At 41.1% G+C, this 21,167-nt stretch overlaps 1 protein-coding gene across 9 annotated transcripts in view; it reads left to right on the top strand.

The window, feature by feature from the left end:
* The first annotated feature begins 7,979 nt into the window (after positions 1-7,979).
* Positions 7,980-21,167, top strand: part of NFIA (nuclear factor I A) — a 348,730-nt gene continuing 335,542 nt past the window's right edge. For 2 of the 9 annotated variants that reach the window (XM_068690697.1, XM_068690701.1), the window contains exon 1: positions 7,982-8,121. In XM_068690697.1, coding sequence (XP_068546798.1) covers positions 8,026-8,121 — 96 coding nt within the window. In that variant the 5' untranslated portion in view covers positions 7,982-8,025. Of the gene's footprint in view, positions 8,122-21,167 lie in introns of all 9 variants that reach the window. The other 7 variants (XM_068690700.1, XM_068690705.1, XM_068690696.1 and 4 more) reach the window with 6 other exon arrangements.

Below are 21,167 nucleotides of genomic sequence, written 5' to 3'. Positions count from 1 at the left end.
GGTCTTTGAGATTAATGTGATGGTCACTGCCACATCTGTCTTGGATTCCTTATTCCTCAAGAATAGCCCTAAGCAGACAGTGTTACAGAAGTCTCTCATTAGGAAGGAGTAGTCACAGCCTTTCATGTAGTTGTAGATGATAAAAGGCATTGATTTAGCACTGCTGCCTGTGAATCCAGCAGCACTGGTGGACTCAGCAGGTCCTATGAAAGAAAGCCATTTCCAGGCAGACTTTGGGCACTTGTCTATCACTCTTGATTAATACTAAAGTCTTCCTTTCTACTGTGAGCCACTTGCAGCAACTAGTTATCAGAAACTGGAAGAATAAGTGAAAATCAGGGCATGGTTTCAGAGAGATAAATGCTGCCTGTGGCATATGACACTGCAGTCTTCGAATCCAAAGGTAGTTCTCAATCTGCTTTAGACATTAAGGCATACTTCAGGCATTACTTCATGTGATGTTGAGTTTGTGGGTTTCTGTAATACCTACAAACTCTACAGGAGGAGTGACAAGAAGTCTGCCTATGCCTGGACTAACAGTCTACCCGAGTCAGCTGTGCAATAGGCATTGGTACTCAGCCTCCCAAGCTTGACCAAGCTATGGAAACGTGCTGAGCCTGATGATTTTTGCTTGCTAGCCTCTCTCTTACAATACCCTGCAGACCTCTAAAATGGAAATTGTCTGTAGCAGTCCCACAGTTATTTGTGGCGTTTAGACTCTTCTGCATCCTTATTTCTCTTCTTTATCTACATGGAAGCAAACCTGCATAGAGAGACCTGAAGTGTTGTTTCTCATAGCACCAGAGCACCTGAAATACATTTTAGTTCTAGTACATCAGGAAATCTTAAATATAGGCAACGTATGCAGCTTTAGATGTTTCTGTATATGCATAGACAGTTGAGAATGAGGTTATGATTTGTGTTAGTACCAATTTAGCCACAGCTCAAGTAATGTCCTCCTGCAACAGCAGCCAGTGTCCATGGATCACCGAACACACCAAGTAAAGATAAAACCTAAAGTAGGGCTGAATGAGAATTAGTTTTCAGGTGACGCAACAGTTACTCTTAATGTGCGGTATCAGCCACTCATGGCAGTGGTTTTGGACCTGTAAAAACAGATGGCAAGAGACTAAGAAAATTAATGAAATGAGCTACTTTATTTTCTTTTATGATGGCATTACTTTGAAAGAATAGGGATGGAAGATTTGAAAGAACAGAATGGGGATAGGATGGTGAATGATTATGGCTGCATTCAGCAATTGTGCCATCCCTTAGCAAAGGCTTAAATATTGACTCTCCTCTGGCATGTTGGGAATCTCAGTCCTGTTGAAAATTTACTTCTTTATTTCTAACTGGATTTTTCATAGGAGTCATACTGAGACTATTATATGACATGAAAACACTGTCAAACAACTGTTAATTTCAAAAAGTTTTTAAATCAGAAAATATTAAATCAACTGTATATTATGTATAGAATGCAGTAGAAGAAAACCAAAATTCTGTACTTCTGAATAAGGTTTTTTTCCAATTGGCTGGCACAGGGAGCAAGTTTGTCTTATATATGCCAATGTACAAATATGTCCAATAATAGTAGAGGGAGCAACTGCTCCAGAGCTCTGCCAGTGTTCATCAGACACAGTGACAGTAGCCACATCATTAATCTCATGGTATATTAGAAATAAAGTCACTGGAATGGAATGGTGTCAAAGGATAAATGTTTCCCCCTTTGAAAATAAACTTCTCAGTTTCACCTCATTGTGTTGTCTTTGCGTGTGTGTGTGTGTGTGTGTGTCCCCTTTCCACCCTCCCTTCAATAAATCCTTTGGTTTCACCTGGCATTTAGGTAACAGTAGGAGACCGATATCCTATGTCAGAGCTCGTTCTGCAGTTATCAGTTTAGCATACCCTTAAATCCCCCCAATGCTGTGCCAAGACCAATCCTCTCCCAGAGAGGTTAAACATATGCATTACATATTGAAACAATGTAAGTAGCATGTAATTAGCGCTGTTTATGCAATCTCACTTTAAATTATACTTTAAAACCTACAATGTTTTTCAAGGCACTTAATGTTAGAGAGACTTAAATGAGCATTCATCTTGTCATTTTTAACTTTATTCATAAATAGCGCTCTAAATATATTTGAATGGGTTATTGCATTAGATCCCATGAACTGAAGCACACGTTCTTGCGTTAGAGGAGAGAGTTCCTAATGAAATATCCCTTAAAATGATGAAACCCGTGAATATGGCAATTAAATTTCCAAACTGTCATCAACAATTTTAACAAAAGATGTTTGAACTGGGGAGGGAGGGTGTAGGGGGGACCTTCTTTCTGTCCTATTTCCCCCCCCCCCTTTTTTCCTTTTTTTTTTTTTTTTTTTTTTTTTTTAAGTCTTGTTCCATAAGGATTATAGCTCCCCCGCTGTTTGGAAAAGATAATTTCACTTGTAACACTAATAACTTGAGCAGGGAGAAGGCTGGCTGGGTGAATGGAATGCACTTCACTGCACATCTTGGCTTCGCTAGAAATCGGAAACAGATGGTCCTTGCGGCTGGCTTCCCACTCGGGCCCGCTCAGTGCCAGCCTGTGGTCGTTGGCTGGTTGCTGCTGGCACTGTGTGACTTGAACATAGTAGGACAGTGGCAAAAGAAATCAAATCTTTTTCATTGAGCAGCAAACTGTAATGAAATTTGACAGATCTGACATTCTATACCCAACATCTAGTTAGAATATATTAACCTTTTAGTTTTCTTGAGCTCCGTTCCTACAAGTTATGAATCTTACTATTAGAGTTTTGCTGTGGCTCTGGAGATGGTGGAAAGCAGCATCTTCCGCATGCCCTCTAATGTCAGAGTTAAAATAATATATTTCGAATAATAAAGGAAAGACTGGGCTTCTAAACATTACCATTTTTTATGCAAAAATAGTTAGCAATACAAATAGCAGGTAGTTACTTTTGTTAATATTTCATTCTAGGAAGAAAAAGGAAAAGAGTAGTAAGGTGACATTCCAGCCCAATTTACCTGATAAGAATATTTTCTGGGTACATCCTGCACACCAGCCCCAGGGGGTGATGTTACCTTTGATGGAGCTGCGTCAAAACAGAATGTGTAGTTTAGATTAATACTTTTATTTTGATTTCTATAAAATTGTATTACTTAAATTTTTTAGCTATTTCTGGGGCGGAAGTCCTTCATCCCCTCTGATAGCTCCTCCCAGGTATGAGAATAAAGCTTTTTTTTCCAGATTTGTCCCTCCTCGCCCTTCTCAGGGGACCAGGCTGGCTGCCACAGGCCTTGCAGCCTCAGAGTGCACGCTCCTAGGGCTGGTACCTGTCTCAGCTGAAGGATGTGTTGAACTGTTCTGTTGATTTATGGCCACAGATTAGGAAATAGTTGAGCATATTTAGACTTCCAATAAATCTGGCTTATGTTTCTCTACATTTTGGGTTGATAGAGAAGAATTTTTACATTTTTCATAATGTTCGTGTGCCGTTCCTTCCCCTTAAGTCCTTTTATCTGCCCCTCCTTTTTTCTTTCAAACATGAAGTCCCAGCCCTGTCGGTGATGTCAGGGTGTCCGTACTGACAGACTGCTCTGTCAGGAGCAGGGTCTTGGTGCTTGCTTCAGATGAGGCAAAAGGGGGAGTGCAGATGGCAAGAAGAAATTCAGAGGAGCGAGAGGAATGCATACAGCTGAGCTATGGGGAAAATGCAGAGATCAAAGACAACTTTCCTGTGGAAGGGGAAAGGACTTCTTTCCCTGGGTTTGGCCACATCATCCAGCATGCGTGGGTCACCTTGAGTATCCCGTAGAAGCTTTACTGCTGCACTCATTTTGGCTGAGGAGCTCTTGAAGGTGCAGGCGCAGCGGTCACGTGCTGCTTCTGTCCTTGTTTACGCCTTCAGCAACAGCAGATCCTCTTGATTGAAGCCAGGATTATAGGATTTCCAAAAGCTAGAACACACACTCATTGTCAGCAACTTTGCATAAGTTCAGAGGCTGTCCAAAAATCAACTGCCTGCTCTCACGTGGCACTTGAACTAATTGTCACTGCTCGAGATAAGGAAATCCTCTCCATAACTCATCTAAGTGCAGGCTTTCCAAGGAAAACGCCTCCCAAATTAGGAACAGATCTAATCGGCTGCAACCTTCCAAAAAGGTTCTAAGCAATTGCCACCGAAGAAATAAGGGGGGTAAAGGGAATCGAGAAAGTGCTAACGAGCAGTAGACACGGTGCAATTAATAGGTGTTCGAGCAGGGAGCCCCAGGATCCTAAAGATGTGCCTAGCGCTGGGAGCCGCACGCAGTTCTGCCGGGTTTCTTTTCCCGACGTGAACAGTAGAAGCCAACATTTGGAGAAAGCGCCCGCTATGCCAACATTTCTAATGCTCTCATGCATTCAGTTTCCAGTAGACTGTAAAATGCCAGCTTGATATAGTCATCCGAATTAATATACTTTATTAGCCTTTTTTAGCATTCCGTCCTGGTTGCGTACACTTGATAGCAGCGATGACCTCACCCAGCGTGCCGCCGAGGACAGATACGGAGGGGCACGCTCGTGCTGCGGGTTCTGCGGCAGGTAACTGCTCGACAATGAAGCGAATTTATTTTTGGATAGTTGGCCACTTCTCCAGTAGGAAGTCAGAAAGCAACTGGCAAGTACTTCGATTCATTGCTTGAGGCCTAAAGCTGTCGGAAAACAAATCTCTTCCCCCGTAGCCCACAAACACAGACACCTAACTTATTTCCAAGTTGAAGAATCACTCGTATATTGCAAGCATTTTGATTTTGCAGCTGTGTCTGCACGAATGTCCACGCAGCACGAAAGCTTTTTCTTCCTTCGGAACAGATCTGATTTAGAAGCAAACATCTTTGTGGCTTATTAGTCGTTGGAAGGCATCGTTTTGTCCTAGTACTATTCACAGGGAGTGTTGTGCAGAATGCTGATTGACAAGAGTTAAATTCAAAACATGTAGCCATTTTCTGGTGTGTGGTTTTTTTCCTGATTGAAGGAAAACTACTTAGATGTTTGTTTCCAAAACGGCATCTGTCAGCAATCAAAGGGGAAAAATTGCATAAAACAAATGCAATTGTTTGGAGTAGCATTTCCTGGATCATGTTAAATGCTTGATTTGCTCCCCATTATGCTCACCAAATAATTTTATTTTCCACAATAATTGCAATATTTAACATGTTGTATTTAATCTTGTTTTAATGCTATTAACAACAGCCGCTTATGAAAGGAATAATTGCTCTATGGGTAAGAACCCACCATCCCCGGCATCAGAACGAACAATGGCAAAGTTAACTACACCTAATTGTGCTGAATTTAAAACACAGTTAACCAGCAGCGCTCCTCGTTGCTTTGCACATAGCTGCTGTACCGTCAGGAAGGAAATGGTTTCATGCTTCTGTCATTCATAAGCTGAAAAGTGTACGCTCTTCTGAAAAAATGTTTATCCAGTGTGCTTATAATTAATATTCTGATGTAAAGTAATATATTGCCATAGGAAGACCTAAGTGCTCTCCAAGCAGTGGTTAATATAGCAATCAAGAGAAAGTTTGTCAGTGGATCTATAACTGCATCGGGCAGTGGAAAGCCATATAGACTGAGCAGAGATTTACCACAACTTGAGGGGAAAGATACGCAGCCCAACTGGCTATAAAATACTAAATAAATTATAAGCAGGGTGGGTAGGTTGTTTGTTTTGAGAGGCAGCAGCAAAAACAGCAGCATAAAATCGAACCTGACACCCATTCAAAGGCTGATCGTTACTTCGGGTTTTTACTTTATATTTTGTATGATTATTTTCAGGGAGCTTTTTCAGGAAGCAGCAAGCCCCGCCGAGGACAGGTAGCGTTAGCAAAGCCCAAGTAACAGAAGACGATAAACGCTTTGGCCGGCCAGTGCAAGGACAGTTCCTGGCACAGCGTCCCTTTTTTTTTTTTTTTCCTGGACTCTGACTAAAACTTAACACTTCCCATGCTAGTCCGACCCTTCACTGCAAGTAGCAGTGATACTGTACCTGCTATCCAGGGGAAAAAAATAAAAATAAAAAAAGCAAACTGGGATGTGAAGTAGTCGTGCAGATCATGCACTGACATATTTTTTTGTGCAGTCCCAATAGATGGTTAGGGCTGGGGCAAAAACAAAGACTAACCCCTGCGTGTTACATCAGCACTTTGTATTTTATCCGAAGTCATTTGCTTATCTCGCACATCACAGAAATCTGAAAGTATTACTGAGGCTGGATGAAAGTTAGTTCTGTCCTGTGTGAATGCCGGTTTTGTAATCTGTGCAGCCCGGAATTACAGTTCTGCTGCAGCCAAATAGTTAAACAATTGTTAGTACACAAAACAATCAAACGAGGAATTGTGCGCCCACGAGCTTCCCTTTTTGATGCAAGCAGAAATAGATATTGTTTAAAATAGAGGGGATATTTTTGATCCCTTTTCCTCCTGCATCCAAACGACAAAAAGATTCGCAGCGGATCGCTGTTTGTGAGCGAGCGACTTCCACCAGCCCCAGCTCGACAGACCCAGGCGATGTTCCTGGCGACTCTGGTGGCCAGTGCAGAAGTTCATTTTCCCGAGCACTTGAGGGACGGCGCTGCTGCACGGACTGAAGTGCCCTGTTGTGGGGTGGCGGTGCTCAGAGCTGAGCATCCGTCGCAGGGCGGCTTAAATGGGAAGCATTTGCTGCCTGTTTAATACTCAGCTGTCCTAAAAGTAATACTTCTGTTTTGCAGTGCCCCAGCACAAGTGGGAAACAGAGGTTTATAATAAAATATACAATTATCTTTTACCTGTTTCTCCAGGAAAGGATCTTAGCATTGAACATTACCGGGATTTTGTAACTTTCCAAAAGTATTTATTCTGGAGTTGTCATTTTTCCAAGCTCTCTGTCAGTTCTGCATTTAAATTATGAATGTTGTGGAGAATACCAATGCCCAGAGGAAGAAACAAACCTCTGTGAGGCTTTTGGCATTATTGCCTGATGGTATCAGGAAGGGTAACATTAAAAACAAGTTTTAAAAATATGGTGGCAAAAATATATTTTAAAAAGAAAGACAAGAAGGGAATTGTTTGGCTCTTAGGGAGCACTTCAGCCATTTGAACCTTCATATGAAAAGTCATTCATTTAAAGAATAAGATCTGGTATCTAAAATCAAGGAGGAACAAAGAGCCAAAACTTTAACGTCTCTCTTATTTAAATTAATTAAATAAATAAATAAAAGAGCATTTGATTCTTTCAGAAAGCGCCTCTCACTGAATCGAGAAATCAACTCAAGCAGTTTATACTTTTGTTTTGCTCTTGCATTGCTTAAATAATTACATGCACAGTTATGAAAGAAAGAAAAAGAAAAGAAAGGTGCAATTCTTTTTGCTCAGTCTATTTTTTTTTTTTTGCCCAGTCACGTACATGAGAAAAGTAGCTGCGATAAACAGATACTGAATCAGACTGAAAGTCTTTTTTTTTTAAAAAAAAAAAAAAAAAGAGAAAAAAAAATCAAAACATTGCATGATAGTCTCTAAGCAGTTCCATCTGTCAAGCAGAAATTTTAGGCTAATAGCCTGTGGCGATCTCCCTCCGCAGTCCACTACCTGCCTTTGTCCTATTAAATCTCTTTATTCTTCTTAAAAAAAGGAAAAAGGGGAAAGGAAAGAAAAACCTTGCAGACCAAAATCATCTGAGTGATGAAGCCCTAATTTTGACCGCCTCTCTTTGATGTTGAGCAGTGGGTTCTTATTTAAAAAAAAAAAAAAAAAGGAGTGAGTGAGAGAGAGGGAGAGGGGGAGAGAGAGGGAGAGAGAGAGAGGAGAAGACAGTGCTAGGAGCAGATGACTTTTCATCTCCACTTCACCTTGCCACTGGGTCTGTGAGAGATTGGTTCATTGTCAAGGAGATTTTTTTTTTTTACCCATGATTCCATATGGTATGGACCGGGCTACATGTTGCCCAACATGCCAGTGCAAATGTTTTCTCAATTAGGTGTCTTATCTCCCGTGAGTTAGCATCAGATGAAGCTTGCTGACAGCATAATGGCAGGGAAAACCTCCGACGGCTCCATCAAATGGCAGCTCTGCTACGACATCTCGGCCAGAACTTGGTGGATGGTGAGTTGGCAGCAGGGCTGCTTTTTTTTTTCTCCCTTTTCTACTTTCCCTCCCTCTTTGACAAAATGTCCCAGACCTCACATTTATCAAATTAACATTTGATTTTTTTCACACTCTTCAGTGGAGCAGCCTCACACTTGTCCCACTTGTGTGCTTTCCCCTGTGTAACAGGAGACCGTTAATGTGCACTACAGTTTCCACAGGGAAGCTTTCTCAATTCTCCTTAAGGAAGGAAAAAAAAAAAAATAAAAAAAAATACACAAACTATGCAAAGAAATAGTTTGCAAAAGCCTCGTGCAGAGTAACTTGTCTCGGTCGGCTGCCTGGCGCTCAGTTTGTTTTACTTTATCTGCTGCTTTCAAGCGTCCGTGTGCATGATTTTTTACCATGCACTATTTTGTAAAGAGGGGAGGTGGAAAGTTCAGCCTGCTGCACTGCGAGCCGCCGACTGTAAAAGCCTGCAACGGTGCGGTCGTGGCGTGGTGTAAAAACCATCACGTGTGCGGGGAGCGCGGTTTGCGAGGTGCTGCCTTTCGCCGGAGCCCCCGATCTAACTTCTCCCTCCGCTTGTTTATGTGAGAGCAGGTTCCCGGGCTGCGCTGACCTGGAGCCATGTGTTACGGATCCCACCGAGCCTGGCTCGGGCTGCTTTGGGGCACAATTAAAGTTTCCCTAAAGTCCCAACGTGCTCCGTAGAACGAGTTAACTAGCATGTCATGGTCAGCCGGGCCAGACAACCTTTGACATCTTGAATCTATAAGAGGTATAGTGAGTTGGGAGGATGCACAATAGCCCATTGTGGCAGAAGATGCAAGTCCTGTTGTGAGGAAGAGAGTCCTCAAATCATTACTGCCCTCGTTAGCGTGTTGTCCGTTAGGGATTAATTCGTTAGCAGCGCATTTTGAGTTTTCTGTAATTATTATTCTTGTGGCAAGCGTGAATTCTTCCAGTGAGAGGAAAAGTTTGCTGCCAGGACAATGAATGTATTATCCGCTCCTAACTGGACCGTGAACCTCAGCTCGTTTCACATAGATATCAGTTAAAAAAGGACTGGCGAGTGGAATTACAAAACAAGGCATGATCACTTTCATTGTATGATACGCTGAAACAAGTCGGGGGCTCTCCCTCCCCCTCGCCGCCCCGGACCAATTTTGGTATCATTTGGAAAGTTTAAGACCTCTGAGGACTTGAAAGACTTTTAAAAGTGAGATCCGGAAGGTTTTTATTCTGCAGCTTGGTGGTGGCCATTGTGTATATCATGTGGCTTGTATTTAAAGGTGTTTGGGCTCGGGTTTTTCAGTTTTGTTTTGTCTAAACTCTTAATTTTTTAACCGGCTATTAGAGGTTTGCCAGCGGTTGCCAGTGAAATGTAACATGCAGCTTTTGGTTAATGGGAATAGGGAAGGCTAACCACTTTACTTATAGTACTGATTTTCCAATTAGACTTTCTGCCAGGGGAAGTTGGAGGGGGAAGGGGTATTTGCATGCACATAAACTGTTGACTATTCATGTGACTTTTTTTTTAGCTGGTTAAACCCCTGTAAATAAGGCTATTGATTCTGAGTTATCATTTTCAAAGCAAAGTTTTCGACTGCCTGTTTTTCAACCACACAATTTATATCGTGCTGTGATTTTGCCTTATTCTAAGCCATTTGTGTATTTTATTACCACTCCTCTTTTATTGTCTATCGGCTGCTTTTATGATGAGGTACGTCAATGTTTATTATTTAATAAGTATCCTCAAATGCTATTAGGCAGTTATTGTCACCCTTTAGAAAGTATCCGAGGAAGTTTCATTTCAGTCACATTTATTTCACAGATGTTTTAGTACTGTGAATATAATATGTAAAAATGCTGGAAACATTTAGTAATGCACTTGCCTAAAAATAAACAGTTTTATAACCACACATGCTGTTGTTTAGATTAAACATTGCAGAAAGTTCTCCTTAAACTTGAACGTCACACCATTTATTTTCTAAGAGAACAAAAACCCCACTAAAATAGCCTTTTTTTTTTTTTTGGTAGAAGTTGTGCTAGATGAAAGAGAGGTTATTTTTAGCTGAAATGAATAATTCAAGATCTTTACAATAGATGCGTTAATTGCAAATAATTTTCATACAAAGTTTCAATTATTGATGGAGCAATAAGCAGTTTTTCATACAGTCTGTGAATCTAAAATGCACAACAAAAAGTAGATATCTATCATTTTCTTTCACCCCCAAAACCTCACCGCATTTGCCACATTCTTTTAATCAAAAGTAAGCTAGAGAGCAGATCTTAATGTTTTAAAGACAAATAAAGCTTTTAAAATTACCTCATGCATCGTCTGGCTGCACAAAATCTCAGCTGCATAGTGCTAAACTTCGGTTTGGTACTGCCAGCATACAAAGAGATGAGTGAATACCCCTTGCACCCATATGGACTCAGCTGCCAGCACTGTGATATGCAATTTTGCTTTTTAATGAATCGTAAACAATTTGTGTGTCAAACGAGTGAGTTTGTTTGCTTTCTGGAGCAGGTTCTAAATCAGTTTTTAGCTAGAGCTGCGTACTGTACTGGAGTATTATGCCCAAATTTAAAGGTTCTGTGTCATTTTGATGAAAAGACCTGTTATAATGAAAGAAACGGCTTTATAAAAGGCTGGGTGTAGTAATCTCTCTTTCTTTCTTTCTCTCTCTCTCTCTCTCTCTCTCTCTGTCTCTCAACCTCACACTCTCCCTCTTTCACTCCAGTCTATAGCATGTTTATAGCTAGCTAGCTGAAGATAATGGAGATTGGTTGATTGCATGATTAGGAAAATGAATGGATTTTATCGTTGGGCAAAGCAGCTTGCATTTTTGAAAGGTGGCTTTAAAATGCAGAGTTCTAATTTTGACCTTATTTTCTTTCACTGATAATCTTTATTAATGCTCCTTTAATTCGTTTTTCCTCATCACAGTTAGTTTTGCTCACTAGCCAGCTGATGGGATGGTTAATATATTTTATCTTGCCAAAATAGCACGAGGTCAAGGTAAAAGAAGAACGTTATTCTTCTTTCTTGCAGACAGTTATTAATGTTTCAAACTATTTTGACGAACCCCACAGGATTTGTACATTTTAACAATAATTGCATTTGTCACCACAGTTTTTAGGCAATCTTTTGATACCTATTCTATTTTTCTCGTGCTTTGCTTTAATCAAGTAAGTGCAGAAACAGTTATTTGGCTATATTGTAATATGACATTTGAGCAGAAAACTTCCCCAAAATGCTGTAAATGTGTGTGAGAAGGAATTACATATTTTACATAGATATAAAAGCAAATACTTCAACCAGTATAGCAGCCTGAAGGTATGATATGAACTGATTTGTTGAAAAAAGGACCATTATTTTGTCACTTTTTATTTAAATTTGATGCTGTCATACAGGCACTAAAGGGTTAGTTATAGAAAAGTTTCAGTACTCTGTCTTGCATTTGTAACAAATATGTGCAGCTGTGCTACTTGTATAAACATTTATTTCAAGCTGATTATTTTTTTAAATTATTTGCTCTAGCAAGCCTATATGATGTGACTATCATATATGTTTAATAAGGGATTGACTGCAAAATTCCTTTGCACGGGGTTATTGAAATACATACGTAGCTAAGTTACATACTAGGAGAAAATTCTCAATGACAATACAGAGCTGGAGACCCTGGGCCAAATTCTGCTCAGCATTTACGCTGCCGTCAGCCTGGAGTTGCTGCATTAAGCGGAGCAGAGCGACTCCAGGTTCACCTCCCTGAGTGACTGGGAGCCAACTTTGACCCAAAATTTGAGTATCTCAGTCCAAACAGCTTCAAGATCCAAACAGTTTCATTTGTGAAATATCTGACAAAAAAAAAAAAAAGGCTCATTAATAAAAAAGAAGCCATTTCAAATGACTCCATGTATGCGTTAACACGCAAACTGCTGGGTTTGAATATGACAGCTAAAGCAGATCCTTCAGATGTTTGTCAGAATATTATTTTCTAGTTTTGTTATCCAACTGCCTATCCCTATTTCCGTGCATAGAACTTTATTTTCTTTAGATGCTGTAACTTAAAAGATAATTAAAGATACCAGGACCAGGCTTGAACTGGACATGTTGTTACTTTAAAGGTTTTTAACCCAACATCAGTTTTTCACTGAAAACTTTTCTTTCACACCTCTGTGCTCCATTTTTAGAGGAATAGTGATTGCTCAGGTCACTTGTCCAGTAGAAAAAATGAGAATTTCAAAGTGTTAGTAGCATTTCTGTCAATTAAGAACTAATGGAATGCTCCCCATAAATCTCATTGCAAATCAGATTAAAAATAATGGCATGTCTAATAGATATTCAGTTCTGTCATATGGAAAGCTGATTGGCACTAGTAAAGCTAAAATAGTCCAAAGCATGAAACACTCAAAATCAGTATTTCTCATTTAAATCACTGTACACATCCATACATGCACACATGTACATACTCTCATGTATGTTTATCATGATAATCCCTTCGTGCTGTTGAATTGCTACTGGCTTTGCTGATTTGTGCTCCCTGGTTATCATTTAGGGTGTATCAAGAAGCGTACGTGTATTAGAGATTTGACCTGCCTATATAGCAATAACAACATGTGAACAAACAGTAACATCACACCATGGATTTTCTTTGTTTTATCCAGTAACTTTTGTATATTCACGCACTGCTCACCCGTTGTATAAATGTTTTTATTAAAATTATTCCTTCCCTGTCAGAGTTGCTAAATTCCGTATATAACTTAAACAATTCAGTGCATCGCTCTGCACACTTCTACTACTTTATCGTGTCTTTGCTCTCTGTGAATGTCCTCCTTTTGCCTACAAGCCTTTTCCCTAGCTGCTTTCCCCTCTTTTTCCTTCACCTGTCCCGAATATTGCCATGAATGTTTCTAATTTAAAGCCAGAGGAGTCAGTGGCTGATTAGAAGACAGGAAATTGGAGGATTAAACTGTCTGGTTGAACTTCCTTTACTTATCAGTACTGTGTAACTTACACTGGATTATAAACTCGTTGGGACAATTTCTACAATGTATTGGTACTTCTGTTTTCTTAATCTTTATTTTTCTGGAGCAAATGTGGAAAGCAAGGAAAATGGGGAGTTTGTGGCTAAAGAAACAATACTTTTTTTGTAACGCTGAAGCACTGTAGGTTTAATTTAAACCTATATATACATCTTCAGATATGAGAATTCACTCATTTTTTTTAGCTATGCAGGTTTATAATATGGATTTTAAATTAACTTCAGTGTGTAAACAACCAAGCAACAGATACTTTTGGGGAGGGGGAGGGAAATGACATCATTTCAGTAAGAGGAGAACGCGCCACGTTAACCCTTGGTCAGCCCTCGTCCCCTCAGAAACTTTCACATTCGTCATCACACGATGGCATGGCCGTGGGACTCTCTGGGGAAGGGGCACAGCAGAAAGCCAGCTTGTCCAAAAGCTTCGTCAGGACTCATGGTGGGTCTGAGCCAGGAGCCGGCGGTGTGATGTCCTCGTCTGGCACTCACCGGGGCAGCAGGACGTTGTGTTGTGTAGATAGCTCATTCTCTCCGCTGATAAGTACGAGGACTTCTAGCCTGAGACCATGCTGTATACCTAAAGCACCTCTGTGCCTCACCATTCACCATCCTTCTAATTGCACACACTGGATTGAGATCCGAAGTGTCCAAACTTTGGCGAATACTTTAGCATAAAGAAAAATGAAAAATGTAGGTAGTGTCTTGAAAGGTCTAACACCCTAATCCGAATCCAAAGGCTACAAGGCTAATCGGACACTTGACTTTAAACACCAGGGATGGATCTTTAAATTGATCAGGATGCCTGTGATGTTTTCTGGCAGCGTGGTCCTGGTACTTTAGGTAAACCCTTCACTAATAAAAAGAGTAGTCAAAAATGGAGATGAAAATAAAAGAATATTCTGCAAGGTTTTGCTGGCACAGTCCAAGTGGTTTCCATAAGAACAAAAAACAATCTGAAAATTTTTATAAGGATGTAAATATGTGCTTTCTCTGCCTTCACGTGAAAGGAAAAAGGTAATGTTTTCGGTTTGTCAGGAGGTTCCCCGAGTTTTAATCCCAGCGTGAAAAGAGCCTTGCTGTGCTGCTAGAAGCATGCTTCACTCCTCTCCCTCAGATGTGGTCACTGACACTGATTAATATTTAAAGATGATTTTAGGATGAATCAAGTTGTTTCTTTGTTGATTTTGAAGACAAATATGCTAGTTCTTAATAGCATGCTTTGACTTGGTAATATCTTTGATTGTTATTTCCATTAATCTCCCTAGGAACTCCTCTGTAGCAAGTACTGTAGGATTTGTCCGGTAATTACGTTACTCATTGAAATGCTGGAGCTCTCCGTACACGCACATACACACACTTTACACATGAGATACACTCACACTTCAGCCAGCCACAAAAAGCAGAGGCCCTGCCACACTCCCAAGATATCTGGCTGGTCTCAGAGCAGCAGGAGCCGCTCTGATTGAGGTGCCTTTGGAGTAGGCATCATACAAGCCCATAACAGCTCTTCTGCGCCACGGTTTTTGCATTTATAGTCACTGTAATGAAAATCTCTGGATATATTTTCCATACAGTAGATTACTGGAAAGTAGTTCCCAGTAAGATGGAAAGTCATTAGAACAGATTAAATAGATGTATTGGCTAATGGAGTGAGATTCAAAATATTTTGCCTGTATAAGCGTGTCTGTTGTTCTTTGGTGTTTTTTCTTTTTTTTTTTTTTTTTCAGAGGCTGTGAAACACAAAGTTAGCAATACAACTAGATATGGGTGGGAGTGTTGGATGGTACAGATGGCACTATAAGCTTGTAGACTTCTACTACCAATAATTGCAATGCCCTTGCTTTCAAAGGAGTGCAGGTTGCCCTTGATGTACACAAACAGCCATATTAATTTCACAGCCTGATTGGAAGCACATATACAGACTAAGGTTGTCAGTAGGAGCAGCGTGGAAATTCAGTGCTCTCGAATAAGTCAAAGAGGCCTTTCTGCTCTAAACATGCCTAACTCAAAAGACGCAGAGTGTGCGTGGTCACTAACAGAGTACTTCCATAAGTCAGAGTTCATGAGTAATTTGGGAGATTTTCTGTTTGTTTTTTGTTTGTTTGTTTGTTTTTAATCCAGAATTTGGTTGAGCTGCAGCAAATAGACCCCGTTCTGCATGGCAATATGCTAGTATTCAGAAGTGGTCATCTTTAGTAGCGTAGCAGAAGCAAGAAGTAGAGCATGGCTTAATGATTTACGTAAAGGAAATATGAAGTGACCCAAATTAACTTTTTACCTTCAAGAAGCAAGAAGAAGGATTGTCCCATTTGATTGCCTATTCAGTCAGCATTTATGTTCCCTCCAAGGAACAAATAGAAACAATATGCCTGTGTACTTCTGTTTGCCAGTGGTTTTTTGACTAGAAATTTCCTTTTGCTATGCTATTTGAGAGGACTGGATAAAGAGAATGTGTTAAGTGGGGGTTACTTAGGGCAGTGGCTGAAAGGCGAATCAGCAAGGTTTTAAGAACAGCAAAACAAGACCACCCCGAGCAGGGCCCAGCCCCACATCCAGGAGGCTTTGGGAGCCCCCCAGAAGGGAGCCCACAGCCTCTCTGAGCAGCCTGTGCCAGGGTTTGGTCACCCTCAGAGTAAAAAAGTGTTTCCTGATGGACACACGGAGCTCCCTGGGTTTCAGCCTGTGCCCATTGCCTCTTGCCCTGTCCCTGGGAGAGAATGTCTCTGTTATGACTGCAGTTTATAGAAACTGTGATGCATATAAGCACTGCATTAAGACTTGTTGCTTCCTCTCCTTTTATCTAGATTTCCTAAGGAAATGAAGCTTAAAAGATCACGTTGTCTGTCTGCCTCTCCATGTTCAGTGAAGGAAAGCGTAGCGTAAGACATTATTTATAACACCCAAGGAATTCCCTAATGTTCAAAAACTGATGATTAATTCTTAAATGATGGCAAAGTAAATGGTCATTTTCTTATGATTTCTAACTGTCTCACCAGATTTTATAGGACACAACTTTTTCTCTATGGAGTTATGTAGAGCTGAAAATCTCAGGAAATGTGGTCTCTCTCTACCGTGTCTTTTTTAGATCCTTGTAACATTTCTGTGGACACCCATTCTTCCCTTTCAGGAGGGAGTTTTCTAAGAGCCTCCCACAGAACAACGGGGGAAATACCTTCCACAGAAGCAAGTGGGCACTTAGGAAGATAACATAGGCCTAAAATAGTGGGAAGTCCTTGATGAAGGCCTGGCCGCTGGCAAGCAAGGACATTTGCTGGTATCTAATGTAAGTTTGTGATGAGAAGAGGAAGAATAGGAAGAGAAGGGCTGAGCAAGGCGTGGGTGTTCAGCGCAGGTACTGTAAAGGAGAGGAAGGAAGGAGGGCTTCAGTATGAGAGTATGTTTTGGGGCACTGTGAGGAAGAGTGGCCAAGGGATCACACCTGTGTAGAGACAGTGAATCACAAGATATTTTTCTCACTCTCCTTCAGATCTTGCTTTGAAGTTTTTTCTTTTTTGTTACTTAAAATCCCCTTCAGTAACATATGGGCTACCAACTGCTGTGGTCCTCCAGTAACTGGACCACTGCACAGACAAATAACTTGGGTTTATTTTCCTCTCCTCAGATGCACAGGCATGGTTTGAATTGCAGATTAGGAGCTCATTTGCTCAAACTCTTCTGTGCTCAGGCAACTCCGTAGCAGGAAGCCAAAGAGCCATAGGACGACAGCAGTGGCCGAGCACAGCAAGGCTTGGTGCCAGCCCCATGAGATGTCCCCCATGATCAGCAGTGCGGCCACTTTTGATTGTATCTGCTCAGCTCCAGAATTTGAGGGCTTATTTTAGGGGACTCTGCTGTAAACTCTGGTGAAAACAGAGAAAAGGAAAAGGAGAAAAAGAGAGGACACCGGGCTGGCAAAGTGCCCCTGTGGCACTGGATTCAGATGAGCCCAGTGCACCCTTGTGCATCGCAACCTGCAGCCTTGCATCCCGGTGTCTCCCACCTGCAGCTTGACAAAGTCTGTGGTTTCACAGCACGTTAACCTCAGGAGCCACATGTCCTTGTGATATTCTCACTTTCTCTCCCTTTCCTGTTCCTCTTATCAGTTGTTCCATCTTTGAATGGTCCGATCCACCTTTCTGCGACTTTTCTTAACACGTCTGTTTTTAGATCTGCTCTGTGATCATGGGACTGGTCCTGCTTAAAAGCTGATCTTGTGTAAAAAATGAGGTCTTCACAGTAGTGGTATGCAGACATACTGGGGATAATAAAACCTTAACTATTATAAACTGAAAATGTTTATATGGTCAACAACTGAATGATTGGCTGCCTAACAACAGAAAGATCAATGGGCTGGGAATTTTCATTTTGCCTTTAGACAGGAAAAAAGGACTGGAGACAAAATGAGGGGAAGTTGTACCAAGAAAAACGGTGTGAGACAAGGCCTTCTGGAATACAAGAAATAAACAGACCGGTAAGGGGGGTATGACAGAGCTGCAGAGTTTTGAGGATGGTGACAATTTCAATTTGATGCAAACATCTGTTCATGTGCTTTGCATTGAAGTAATCAAACACCTGCACTTCCATGTATGTGTTCCTGCTTGCAAATTCCTTTGTTTTAACGAGTTTTCTGGGTGCACGCTCCAGGACGGGTATGTACGAGCGTGGTGTGGAATTATTATTTGTATGCTGTAGGTGTTTGCACCTGCAAAATGCAGGTGCCTGCTAAAATCTGTGCTCTTACAAGCCGATACGCAATGTGTTCCCCTTGGTTTCTGTGGGGGTCTGCCAAATCTATCACTTTAACTTCTTTATGCCTTGCCCTCCCCGTCTACAGAGTAGAATAAAGCAGCTCACCTCAAAAAGGGTGTTAGGTGTTAATTAATAAGTTTCCAACATTATCTGAAGGCAGGTGCTATGATTGCAATACATTATTTTATTGGACAGTTACTTCTGAATATAAACTCCCGCAGAATTAGAGAAGCTAAAGGCAGGGAAGACCTAACAGGCTGTGGAGCCTTTCCATCTCCTAGCAGTCTGTTTATACTGTTTATTTATTGCTGACTTTTATTTTGCCTTTAAGCCAAACACTATGGGTTACTCATATAGCATATGCTTCTTCACTCTGAGCACAAGTAAAAGCAGTGCTCAGTGATTAATCCCTGAATTCGCTCTCTCAAAATCAAGATAATAATATAATAAAACCTGGCTGGGGAAGCCCGGAGTGGTATCTGTGCTCAGGCTGTGTAAGACAGAGAGCTCTGTGTGTCTTTCCAGGCACTTGCATGCCGCTGTTCCATATTAAGTAGGAATTTGGTAGATTGAGTGGATTACTGGGATTTCATTAAAAATTAAATGTACAATTATTTAGATGAATTTTTCACATATGCTTGTGGGCAAACAACTTTTGATTAGTTGTTGACATATAGTACACACAGTGTGTGTGTGTGCACATGTATATTTACATGCACGCTATATAAATAAAATACAGACAGTAATGTAGTGTTAGTAAAGTCCACTGGTAGTCATTAATTTGATGAGTCTCATATAGGATGGAAAGAATGATCTTCCTCAGACTGAAAAATTGTTTTCACTACACCACGTCGATACTTTCCGTATCCAGTCGGCAGCGTCGGAGCTCACGACCAAGCGCAGTTCCTCCTGGATCTCTGCTCATTTTACCTAACTCTTGGAGTTTCCCTTCCAAATGCTGCTGTGGGAGGGGAGCTGTGCAACGTCTTTTTCAGCAGCAACTGTCACTGGCCTGGGGTTTCGGGATTTACATCTGTGGAAGGAACTTTCTCAGTTTGATTTTAATTAGAAATCAGGTGGTGAAGCTGGGGAGAAAATTGTAAAGATCTGAAGTGTCTGAAGAGGAACGGCTTGAATAACACTGTATTAGTCATGAGGCAAGGAAGGAAGAATGTTGTCGTGATTTGAAAGTAACATTGTTCAGTAAACGAAGATGTGTGAAGCACTTGCTAAACTAAATTAGTTCCGAGGTTTGGTGCACATTTGTGTAACTCCGTTCATTGAAGCTTTGAACAATTGCGAAGGAAAAAACAGCAACACAGCTATTAAGAAAAACTGCTTGAATTGCTTGTGGTGCTTGTCTGCAGCCATTCAGCTGCCATTTTCTGTATTTCAGACAGAAGAGTAAGTCAGCACAAATAGCACAGCGTAGATCTACGCTGAATTTCATTTTGCGGCGTTGAGCTAATGAAGACTTTGCTTTCCCTCATAGAAGTTGTAGAGAAGTTTTAGGACCCAGTGTCTCCTAAATTTTCCACGGGGGCTGTTCCTCAACACCTGACCTTTCTCTGTTGCAGGGATTTGGTGTGCAGAAAGGGTAAATCTTACACTTTGAGTGTCCCCTGTAGAATAACATTGAATAAGTGCGGCCATATACCTTTTATTATATTATCTTGTGATTAATTTCTCTAAGACTTGGCGCTTCCACCTCTTTGTGGGGAGGGGAGAAACTGTCTGTGCTCTCAGGAGGTCATAATCTCAACTGCTTTAATGCACCTCTGACATTTACCCAGCTATGCAGGATCTTTACCTTTGTGCCATCGTACTTGTTGCTGTCTTACTCAGTTAAGAAGTACAAATAGCCCCGGCATTGCCAGCTGCAGTCCCAGGCTGGATCATTACTCCAGATTTGAGGTTAATCAACTGCAAATTCCATTAGCTTCATACAGAGTGAAAATAAAGAACAGACGGTCTCGCAGGCGAGCCAGAAGTCAGGTGCAGCACAATACGGCCAGCCTTCAGGTAGGGCGATTTTCTCCCTTCAGCTAACAGCTCTCAGATGAGACCTAAGGATAAGAACAAACAAGAATTTTCATGGAGATGCCCTTGGTTTTTGGTATTTCTTTATTTTTTCCCCCCTTTTTCTTTCAATTTCCAATTACAAAATAGATTTTTGTTTGATTCTGATGGGGGTTTTTACCCTATTCCTGCTGAACTATGGAAAGTTTTTGCTAAGAGTTGTATTCCCAGACATCTTCTGTGCTTTACCTACCTGTTGATTGTGCCCACAACTTGTTTTGTTGCTGAAGGAGGTACTCTATGAAGTCTGGGGGTGAGATGGCTACTCATAACCCATTCCCTACGATCCCAGTCTTGCAAGTGCCAACACACGCATGCACCTTGTGAGCGCTCCACCGATTTCAATAGGACTCACGATATCAAAGCGAAGCACGCAGGAGAGCAGTAGCAGGGACCAGGCCTAGACGCTTCCCTGCTGCTTTTATTCTGTGCCTCCCCCCACCCTTCCAATACCGCTTTTGCTCGTCATTGGTGGTTTTCTCAGGAGCCCTTTTAAAATTTGTTTAATGCTCCTTTTCTTTTTCCATGTGCTACAAGCAGCCAATATATGTAGAAATAAAAAAAAAAAAAAAAAGTGATCTGGAACCTGGAATTAAAATCCTGTGATTCCAACTGCTGTTGTCTGACAATAATCTCTGGTATATCTCGGTTCCCTAAGGCAAAAGTTCCCCTGTTAAAAGAACTGTAGCAAAGTCAGAAGTCTGTGGCCAGAAGTTGAGATGCTGCTGGGCTCTGATTGCACTTCTCCAGAGTAAATTCTGAACATTTCCATGAGCACAATATTTGCAAACCAACGTGATTTCTGTGTGCTGAGGCTTTCCCCTTTTTCTTTGCGTGTTTATCTATCCACCCGGTTTTGGTGGGGAGAGGAGGTGCCTGTGTGGATGTGTGTGTGTATCTCCCTATATACATATGTTAGATTATCACTGGCATGCCATTACAAAAGGTTAGGGAAAATATTGCTGCCAACAGAACTAAAGATTAAATAATCCAATCTCTGGGAACTGTAAACTAACAATCACTATCACAAATGGGCCCTTTCTAATCATAGTTTGTGGTGGAATGAAAGATGCAATTGTCTGGAATTGATGAATATGGGATCCATGCTGGCTTCGGGGTCAAAGGTGACTTCATGCAAAGGTCCCTTTCTCTCTGGCACTGCTTCCTTTGTATAGCATAGCT

The sequence above is a fragment of the Anas acuta genome, chromosome 8 (assembly GCF_963932015.1).
Source record: "Anas acuta chromosome 8, bAnaAcu1.1, whole genome shotgun sequence".
In the NCBI taxonomy this organism is placed as follows: domain Eukaryota; kingdom Metazoa; phylum Chordata; class Aves; order Anseriformes; family Anatidae; genus Anas; species Anas acuta.
The sequence above is the reverse complement of the archived record's forward strand: the minus strand, read 5'-3'. Positions and strand labels throughout refer to the sequence as shown.